Raw genomic sequence first — 10,522 nt, 5'->3', positions numbered from 1 at the left:
GCAGCTCGGGCTGCGGGAGAGGGAGCACCCGTGTCCGGAGGAGGCATCGGACTGCCCTGCATTGCATTGCACTGCGCATCCTCCCTCCATCCTTCCCATTCTCCCTCCCTCCCTCTCTCCCCACCGCCTACTGCTGCAGCCTGCCTTCCTCCCTCCATCCCTCCATCCTCCTGCGTCCCACCTCCCATCGCTCCCCCCGGGTCTCTCATTCCTGCATCCTTCCCTCCTGCATCCTTCCCTCCTGCATCCCTCCCTCCTGCATCCCTCCTCCTGAATCCTTCCCTCCTGCATCCCTCCTCCTGCATCCCTCCTCCTGCATCCCTCCTCCTGCATCCCTCCCTCCTGCATCCCTCCCTCCTGCATCCCTCCTCCTGCATCCCTCCCTCCTGCATCCCTCCTTCTGCATCCTTCCCTCCCGCATCCCTCCCTCCTGCATCCCTCCTCCTGCATCCCTCCCTCCTGCATCCCTCCCTCCTGCATCCCTCCTCCTGCATCCCTCCCTCCCTCCCGCATCCCTCTCTCCACGCCTCCCTCCCTCCCTCTGCCTGCGCAGAGCCGCGGACATGGCGCTCAGCAATTTCCTCTTCGCTCAGTGCATCTGCTATTTCCTGGCCTTTCTCTTCAGCTTCATCGTGGTGGTGCCACTCTCCGAGAATGGCAACGACTTCCACGGCCGGTGCCTGCTGTTCACCGAGGGCATGTGGCTCAACGCCAACCTGACGGTGGAGCGGCAGCGCTTCACGGTGCAGGAGTGGGGGCCCGAGGCTGCCTGCCGCTTCAGCATCTTCACCGGGCTCCTGTCCCTGCTGCTGGCCACAGTGCAGGCCTGGAGGACCCTCTTCTTCCTCTGCAAAGGGCACGAGGAGTAAGTATCCCTGGGGATAGCCCATCCCTCCCACAGGCTGGGGCACCTGGGAGCAGTCAGGGGGTGAGCATCCAGGTCACCCTGCTCCCCAGAGGGGTTTGGGGAGAGGTGCTGTATGGCCCGTGTCTGCCTGCACACACACACCATGCACTCCCCAGCCGTGTCCAGGGCCTCTCTGGAGGATGCTCCCGTGCAGAGGTTTGGGGTGGGGGGTCAGACCCACTGCCGTGCACCCTCTGCCCTTTGGCAGTCTTGCTGCAGCGTGTGGCCACTCAGCTGCAGTGGGCATGGCAGGATTTGGGGGCTGTGGGGTGATGCTGGAGGCCAGGGCTCGCAGGTGCCTCTTGACCATGGTCCCACTGCACATCCATGCCAAGGAAGGCCTTCCCCAGGTGTGCACTGGGTGTGTGAAAAACCTTGAAGTAACATGGTTGTGCCTGGGGGGCCAGAAGGGATAAGCTGGTGTCTCCCCTCTATTTTTTGTGCTGCTTTTGCTGTGTACATGGCAGCTATTGCAGACGAGGACTATTGCTTGGTTACGACATGAGAGCAATGCTGCAGCAGCTCAGGGTGGCACTGAAGGCTGGTTCCTGTGGTGGGCATCCCACCCCAGCAGGTGTAGGGAGAGGCTTGGTGGGCCAAGCAGCAGCTCAGGAGCACTGTGATGTTCTGTGCTTGCCTCTCTGGTGGCCTGAGAGGGCAGAGGTCCTGGTGCAGATAACCCAGCCTCTGGGTGCTACGGGGCCGGGGCTGGACAATGCACTGGTGCCTGTCTAAACCAGGAAAATATTCTTCTCATGCTTTAGGAACTATGCCAAGGGTAAATCACTCCTGTCCAGGTCTATTTGGACTAGAGGCTGTTACATCTGGGCTTGATAATCCTGGAGACTGGGTAGCACTGTTGTCTTTCTGGCTCTTTCCAGCCACTCTCAACCTGCCAGGATACTCAAACATTCTGCAGTACACGTGGACCAGAAATTTATTCCATATTAGAACTTACCTTGCACTAAAATACAATTACATACTTCTTAATATTGTTGAATTGAGCTTCCCCAGGTGATCCAAGACCTGTGGAGGGTTAATTGAATCTCAAGGCTTTGCAGTTCAGAGCTGGCTAATTTTTAGAAGAAACCAGCAGTACAAACTGTAATGGCAGGATATAGATTAGATGTTTGGCCTGCTTCCAAATGTGGCTATTAACTTCAAAACTGTTGGGCAGGCCCTTGGGAAGTGTCCCTTCTTTAGGAGTTGCTTTCAGGCTCCTTTGGGAGTTGTGCAGCACTGTTCATAGCAGGCAAGAAAGGCAGAACCCTGTGGGGTGATGGGGAGCAAAGATGGAGCAAGCTGGGATGATGAGATAACCACAGAAGATCCCAGGAGCGTAAAACGTGGCAAGATTCTTGGGAACAGCAGTTTCTTGGTAAGAAAGAAGGTCTGTCCTGTGCCACATCAGCCACTGTATGAAAGTAGGCAGGGTTCACTCTATCCTGATTTTAGACAGCCATTTGTTAATGGTTCAATTGGGCTCAAAAACATTTCTGTTTGGATGGAGACAGGAATGTGAGCTCCTCACCATACATAATAATTGCCTGTTCTGGTTAGAGGTAGCTGAGGAAGAACCAGAATGTGATAACTGATGGTCCTACTGAGGAGGATCAGCACCACTTGCCTCAGCAGCCTGGGGCTCTTCAGCTCAGCTGATGGGTGGAGGTACAACTCAGATACTTCATTGCTAGGATTGCAAAGCAACTTTAAGCATAAACATTTATTATTAAAGGACATTCATTCAATGCATATCTTTAAGTTCTCTGCAATGCATAGCTTTAAGTTCTGATCTAAGGAATAAAAATCAGGTGAGCTAGAAAGCCAAAGATGCAGTTTTCTATCAGGATGCCCTGGCATTGGTGATGGTTACTCTTGCCAGACACAAATCAAGTGCAAGACTGACCTGCATTGTCAGTGGAAGGTCAGATGCTGAACCATGGAACCTCTTTTGCTGCAGGGTAGGAAACAGAGAGACAATTGGAGATCCTGGGCTGTGATGACCCACTGAATAGTCCTGGTAACTGCTCCTTTTCTAGAGCTGTTACTAATTCTGGTGCCAAGTCTGTTTTATTCTGTGAAGAGCTCTCAGGCCACCATGCCATGCTAAGGTGCACACAGAGGATATGATCTGACTTGAGCAGCACCTGGGATGAATCCAGGCTAGGTGTGAAGTCAGAGGGGCAGAGAACATGCAGAAATCTGGTTTGCTCATAGCAGCTCTCTCTGTGTGGGTGAGCCCAGCACACAGCAGAGGTGAGGTATTTACTTCACCAAGCCCAGCTAAACCAGAGCAGGATTCAGCTCATTGTTCATCCAGAAGTCAGGTGTCCTGGCACCCAGCACCTCCTAAAGTCTATAGGGGCACTTCTTGAAGGTGGTTTATTTCACTTCTTTTCTATCAGTCTTGGGGTGGGACAGCTGTCACTCAGCTGTCACTTTGGAGAGAGCCTAGACAGCCCTTCTAAGGCCACATTAACCCAGGAGCAAACACCCTAACTCTGCTGCCAATTGCTTCCTCATCTCATTTTAAAAAAATTCTCCTGAGGTCACAAATATATCATGTAGAGCTTGTAGGAATTAGGATTGTCCAGCCCAGAACCTTCCAGGACTCAAACACTCATTTAAAAAGCCTCTTGGTTTTTCATTTAATGAGCAACCAGGGAAAAGAAGCGACTCTGGGTTTTTTTGTTCTCTGGGGTGAGTAGATTCCTTCTATCACCAACACAATGAGTGGCACTGGTGAGAAATTTGTCATATTCATTTTTACCACACACTCTGAATAGAATGACCTGACTCCCTGAGCTGTCAGTTTTTCTCCAACCTGGAGCAGATGTCCAGTTTTTGCATAACACGACATTCCAAGGTACCCTATTCTAAACAGCCACTTAGAGCAGTTTCAGGTAGAGAAGGGCTTTGCCAAATGACCGAGATTAGAAACTTTTCACAGCTAGAATTCAGGTGAGGAGTTAGAGACCCAGGCTGGAAAATAAGTGAATGATTCCATGGCTTTATGGGAGATCTGTAAGCATCCCACCCCATCCCACTGGACGTGGCACATGCTGAGGGCAGGCTCTGGTTGGGCAGACTCAGTGGGGCTGAGGTAAATTGATATTCAGCTGGCAGACATAGCATACTGACACCAAAGCCAGAGAAATCCTGGGAGAAGCTGGCCTGCTCTGTAAATTGCCCACAGAACTGAGATTTGTGTCCTATGATAGCAGTACCTTGTGTTACATTGCTTAAAATGATTATAGCTATCAGTTCGGTGTTTTTTTTTAGTTTCCCTCTCCTAAGCAATTTTTGTCCCAATTATCACTTAAGTCATGAAATAATTTTAGCTCCAGTTACTACATAATTTGAGCTAATGACATTTATTTTAACAATGGTGATTTTCATCATTACAGCTAATGAAGGCCACATGGTGTATGAACAATCACCACTTATATAAAGCCACATCTTATGGTTAAAAAAGAAATCAAAATCAAAATCATTTGCAAGCAAAGGTAATGTGACTCAAAATGAAGCCCAGAGAGTTTCAATGTATTAGGTGTTCTTAATTAAAGATGTGTTTCAAATGGAAACTGATATCTTTGTGCCCACTCTGTGCTGCTGGCAGAGAGTGCTGATGTTGTGTTTCAGCTGTTTATGAGTTACATTTTTCTTCCCTTTTATTACAGCTCTTTCTTTTACGCCTTCCTGAATCTGCTGATCAGCGCCTTTGTGGTGTTCATCACATTTATTGCCAGCACTATAGTGAGTGTAGGATTTAACATGTGGTGTGATGCAATTACTGAAAAAGGAAGCATGCCAAATAGGTTAGTATTGAAGAATACATTGTATTCCTTTTATTTTTTTTTTCCATATAGGCACAATTGAACTGTGGTGTTACGAAGTGTAGTTATTACACGCAAGGTGAGCAAGGGGGAGAAGGCATTTGTAATATGAAAATACAGAGTTTTTTCATGTGGAACAAAAAAAAAAGCAAATCAAACTTCTTTTTGTTTGTTTATTTAGAAGGCCACAAAGAAAAGTGTGTTTCCATCATATTTTGTGGTCTCTTTGAATCATGATCGTGTGAAAAACAAATCCGTTATGTTAAAATTTTTTATTTCCAAAAGAATGTTAGATCTGGGGTTTTTCTAGTAATGTGGGGAGTGTGGCCTTGTGAGCTGGGCAGGGGGCTGGGGCTCAGGGCTCCTGGCTTGCAATCCTGGTTCTGCCCCCAGCCCACAGTGTGACACCAGACAAGTCACTTATCCCACCTGTGCCACAACTCATCATCAGACAAAAAATTTGGGGTAGAGTTCTTTGCCTCGAAGTGATGCTGTGGATGCCCTGAGAGGCACAGAATGGCAGGCACTTTGTTGTAAGTGCAAAGTACAGATGGCTGATGCCTTGTTATAGTCACAAGATGTACAGCTCCTAAAATGGTCCACTGTATCCCACGATGCTTCTGCTCCTTGTAGGAAACATGATAAGTTGAGGAAGATTTGCTCCTATCAAACAGATAACCATGAAGAGAGAGAGGAAAATGTGACATTTTATGTCATATGATATTGAATACATGTACCTACTTAAAGCATACATTTATGTTGCACATTGTCATATGTTGTAAAATGCCATAGTGAATGTTCTGTTTAGGGCTGCAACGATTAATCGAATTACTCGAATATTCGGTTAAAAACTCGATTACAAAAACCATCTAATCGAATATTCGGGTAAGAACCCAAGATGACCGACAGCACTGAAAAGGAGAGAGAAGAGGCTGCAGAAACCAACCAAGAGATAGAAAGACAACCTCAAAACCCTGGGATTTTTTTCACACCAATAATGGTTCAAGTTATTTGTAAAATCTGTAGGCAGCCCCTATGTTACCATCAGAGTATCGTCTCCTTGCTGGAGCATCCGAAACAAAAACACAATTCCTTCTTCTGAGGCTTTTCCTGATGAAGTCAAAAGGTAACAGAGGATCATACACTTTGTTTCATTGAGGGGTGACACAACCAGCCTGGGGTGATGCCAGCTGCCAATCTGTGGGAGGCGAGGGGGCAGTGGGAAAGAGGGGTTTAAGGAGTCATAATAATTAAGGTTTAAGTACTCTTAATAACTATTACAATTCCACTTATGGGAGATTTGTGTTATCACTTACCTAACTGCACTTTTTTTTTTAAAGAAAGTAATTTTTATCTTAGTTTTAGAGAAGATAAACAAACAACCTGATGTTTGCAATAAATATCCTTTGATAGAATCTGCCACTGTGACTGTTCAAAATACATTTAATATGTTTCATTTTATATTTGGTTTGCCTGGAATATCTTAAATAATTTTCTTCTTTTTTTTTTTTTTTTTTTTTTTTCCCGTCCAAATGCTTTTCTGGGTAGCTGTGAAGAATTGCAGGATATAGATCTTGAGCTGAACTTGGAAAACTCTGCTTTCTATGACCAATTTGCTATTGCACAGGTAGGTCAGACTAAGTCATGGTTCTATTCTAGTTCATTTGCCATTTGCTTATTGACCTGGGATTTCTGGAGCTGAACTACAATTCTCAGAAATCAATGGGAATGTTTCCACTGACTTCAGTAAGTGCTGAATCAGAATGATAGGGATGGGCACATTTGCATTTTCAATTCAAAATACACAGTTTTGAATACAGATATTTCAAAGCCTCACCCTACCACTGATCTTGTTAATCATGACAGAAAACTCATTGTTTATCCAAAGGATGAGGTCTGCAAAAGTTGCAGCACTCTGGTGTCCTGGACCTCTTCATTACTGTTCAAAATAATTTCTGACCTGCACTGTGTTGTGGGGTTCCTGGTTTTGCCTTCCTTCATTTCGACTGAGATCACCTAAGCTATATAAATATCAGACCACTGAAAATAATCAAAGATGAATTCTTTCAGATAGGGCTGTTTTCTGATGAATCCATGAGAATCAGACCTCTAAGGCTATCAGACCTTTCTATTGAGTGTTCAGAGTCATTGATCAGAGTCAGTGAGCACTGGGACATGAGCACATATTAATTTTGCAGGGATGATAATCCCATCCCTGCAGGGCTGCCCCCTTACAAAGGCTAATGTTGTCTCACATGGAAAGAGGCATTAGCCTTCCTGGAGCATTCCTTGAAGGTAACCCCACCTCTTGGGCATGAGCCAGTTTTGTGATTAGTTGCCAACATTGGCATCTAGATGCCCAGCTCAGGAATAACAGCATTTAGGAATGAAATATGCCATAAAAGAGACCCCTTTATATGAAGAACCCAGGACCTCCCTGGATTTAGCTTGGCATGACTCCATGGGTTTTGGGCCAGCTGAGGTTTTCACAATCACCTGGACAGCTGACTTTGTTTTTACAATACTGTACTGACCTCTTTGTGGTTTCTTTCCTTCCGCAGTTTGGTCTTTGGGCTGCCTGGCTGACTTGGTTGGCAATTACCATTCTGGCTTTCCTGAAGGTTTATCACAACTACAGACAGGAGGACCTGCTAGATAGCCTGATCCATGAGAAGGAGCTGTTGCTAGGAAGATCCCCTTCACGATCCTCTTTGCAAGATGACAAAAGTGGCATGATCTAAAGTGTAAGCAAATTTCCAGGGCAGGATCTAGATTTTATTATTCAGTAGTGTGAGCTGAAGTTGAGTCAGGGTATTGAGTGTGTGAGATCTTTTATTTTCCTGAAATGAAATGTGAGTCACTTCCCCCATGAGAAATTGTTGGCAGAAATACTGCTATTAGGATGAAGAGAATGAAATGCCCTATGTGCCTATGGCACAGCAAACTTTCTGTCCTGTGCAGGCAAAATTTGTAACCTGCCCTTGTCAGCAGAGCTCCTACGTGCCACTGCTGGCTTTTGGGACAGGAGGCATTTCTGAGGACCGATCTGGCAAGAGCAGGCTACAGCATCCAGGCTATTTCTTCAAACTATTCTTCAGCAATTGTTGTAACTGGAGCTGCATTCAGTCCCTCCTCCCTCCCTCTCCTCCCTTTTGCCACTGAGCTGCCCCTGTCCTCTCTTTATCCTGGGAAGTTGCAGCTCTGGTTTGGGGACAGGCTGTCTCTGTCTCTGCTTTCACTGTGTATGGAGGCAATGCTGACAAACTCCTGCTCCTGCTCTGATTTTATTTAAAACATAGAGACCTGTGTACCACGCCTGATATTTAATATTGGACAGTGCTAATGAATTCCATGAAAGCAGTATATTATTACAGCACCTGTCAAATACTGTGTATAATGTGGAAGGATGATGGAGAACTTCTGTGGTTTTGTTTCTTCTTAGATTTTGGCATGACCAGCATTTATTATGACTCCTGAAGTAAAGTGTAGCTAGAAATTGCTGAAGCTTGCATACTAAGAAATTAAGCTGAGTAGATAGTATTAATGCTTGTGCATTTATAAATGTAACTTGGTCCTTAACACGGTATACTATTCTGTTTTGAATATTAGAATTTATTTGTGATATTTATTTCATGTAGGATATGCAAAATTACTGTAAGCATTTGCATTGTAGGTTTATATATATAAACATAGCAAGGAGTTCAGACCACTGAGTTATTTTATAGGTATTTCAGTGCTGAATGGGTCCATTCTCCCCACTCATGGGCAGGAGTTCCAGGGCAGATGAATTTTGCTGTGAAAACAAAGAAAAATTGCTATTTACACAAAGATCACTGGTGACTTTGTTGTTGCTTTCAGTTTGGCTTGGCCAGTGCTTCAACAAATCAGGTGGATTGTTGAGATCAGGGGTAGCTCTGATAACTAAGAGTTACTCAGAGGAGTGTGGGATTTGCATGGCAGAGAAGTAAAGTTGTGCTAGAATTAAGCATTTATCCCCAGGTCCACATTACACAGAAGACCCCAAATCAGCAGAAAACAGCTAAGTTCAGACTGAAGAAGACTCTCTGTGTCTCTGTCACTCTCTGTGGTACCTGTGTTTGAGCTGAGACTGAATTTACTGCTACAGAAGTGCAAATCACACACAATATACAACCTGGTAAATCAGAATGAGGGGAAAGAAGACAGCAGGCTTCTGCCAACTCAGAGCTCAAGCCTGGAATTAGCACAAGCATGCAGATTAACTGTTGTCTTCTAGGCTCTCTCTGATGCTTAGTTAAGTACCAGCTTAAGCTTTTCATTGAAGCAGAATTTGATGTCATGACAAATCCCTCAATTATTAAGCATTTTAGGGCATAAAAGCTGACATTGTATGTAACTGCCAAAATGTTCTCATAGGTTTAGAGAAAAAACCCTCCATGGGCCCTGAGCAGTGAACAGCCCTGTGAACATTGCTTATAAGCCCAGCTGGCCACAGCTCTCTGTAGAGAGGTCTTGCTCTTCAGCATGATTTCTGCCCTCAAGAGAACGGAATTCCTTTGAAAGCTTTGCAGTAGTGGCTTTTTTTTTGTAGTTGGGAGTTGACATCAGAGGAGGAGTCCTGGGGAGGGAATCAAAGATCAAGTTAATTAATAACAATTTAAAATTTAGATAGGACAGGACTGTCAGAGTGCCTTTTTTTTTTATTCATTTAGTCTAATGGTTTGGATATTAGGAAAAATCTCTTCATTGACAGGGTTGTCAAGCACTGTAACAGGCTGCCCTGGGAAGTGGTGGAGTCACCATCCCTGGGTGTATTTAAGTGTAGATGTGGCACTGAGGGACATGGTTTGGTGGTGGCCTTTGCAGTGCCATGTGAATGGCTTGACTGGATGATCCTAGAGGTCTTTTTCAACCTAAATTTCTCTGACTCCAGTAGGAGATATCCTCTTGCAAGTACCTGAGTCCATTGCCAGGGAATCACCTTCTTCATACCCTGTAGAAGAGCTTGGGTCTTGTAAGCTAGCCTGCTTCCTATGTTGGCCTGTTTCCTATGTTTCCCCAGTTTCTCCAGTTGTAAAAGGCAGTCTCAGTTTCACTCAGCTGTGACTTCTCTTCCCACAAATTACTTCAGTGCATGCCTCTCTCCTTGTGTGGAACCATGCTGCTGCTTTTTGTGTATTTTATATATCTGCCAAATCAGGCTTAGGCTGAAGTCATGTGTGGGCTGGGACCAGTGTTCTTGGTGTTTCCCAAGGGTTTGAAGAACCAAGAGGCAGAAGATAACAAGTGCCTGCTTGTGTTTCTTCTCTGAGGTACCAGGGCCCAAGCCTTGTCTCTGGTTCTGAAAGAGAGGATGCTGCTTATGGGCAAGGCTGTCTGGGGCTCATGCTGTCTTCTACCTCTCCTGCCTCAAGGTCTTTTTCCTCCTTTCCATTTCCATGAGAAGCAGCAAACACTGATCCTGGATTTGGAGTTGCCACACAAAATGAAAAGAGGCTGAAGCTCTTCTGTGAGTGCCCTGTGATTCTTATTCTGTTTTCACAACTTCCCTGCCTTGACCAGGTGGGGTGAGGCTGGCACCCCCTTGCAAGCATCAGGGATGATTAAAAGCAAAGTTGTTTTTGATGGAAGGCCCTGTGTGAGTCAGAAGGCACAGCATGTCGTGAGAAGCTCTCTGGCTGACCCAAGGGGAGCAAGGTTATCCTGCAGCTCTCAGTTATTGGACACACTTGGTGGTTTTTATTTGCACTAAGTTTTCTGCAACCTCGTCTCCTAAAGCTTGGGCACTCAGGCCAAGCAA

At 45.6% G+C, this 10,522-nt stretch overlaps 1 protein-coding gene across 1 annotated transcript; it reads left to right on the top strand.

The window, feature by feature from the left end:
- The first annotated feature begins 494 nt into the window (after nucleotides 1-494).
- On the top strand, nucleotides 495-8,346 carry TMEM179 (transmembrane protein 179). Its single transcript, XM_023927454.2, has 4 exons — nucleotides 495-865; nucleotides 4,588-4,725; nucleotides 6,292-6,370; nucleotides 7,305-8,346. The coding sequence occupies exons 1-4, from the start codon at nucleotides 564-566 to the stop codon at nucleotides 7,482-7,484; spliced, it is 699 nt and encodes a 232-aa protein (XP_023783222.1). The 5' UTR covers nucleotides 495-563; the 3' UTR covers nucleotides 7,485-8,346.
- The last annotated feature ends 2,176 nt before the right edge of the window (nucleotides 8,347-10,522 follow it).

This window comes from Cyanistes caeruleus, chromosome 6 (genome assembly GCF_971803275.1).
Source record: "Cyanistes caeruleus chromosome 6, bCyaCae1.hap1.1, whole genome shotgun sequence".
Classification (NCBI taxonomy): Eukaryota; Metazoa; Chordata; class Aves; order Passeriformes; family Paridae; genus Cyanistes; species Cyanistes caeruleus.
Note: the sequence above shows the minus strand (reverse complement) of the source record. Positions and strands in the feature narration are given on the sequence as shown.

What these genes read in the sequence shown, in the direction of transcription:
- TMEM179 (XM_023927454.2), top strand. Translation starts at nt 564, where the DNA reads ATGGCGCTCAGCAATTTCCTCTTCGCTCAGTGCATCTGCTATTTCCTG. An exon ending in AAAGGAAGCATGCCAAATAG is followed by an intron (nt 4,726 to 6,291) that starts GTTAGTATTGAA and finishes TTTTCTGGGTAG; the next exon opens with CTGTGAAGAATTGCAGGATA. An exon ending in ACCAATTTGCTATTGCACAG is followed by an intron (nt 6,371 to 7,304) that starts GTAGGTCAGACT and finishes TTCCTTCCGCAG; the next exon opens with TTTGGTCTTTGGGCTGCCTG.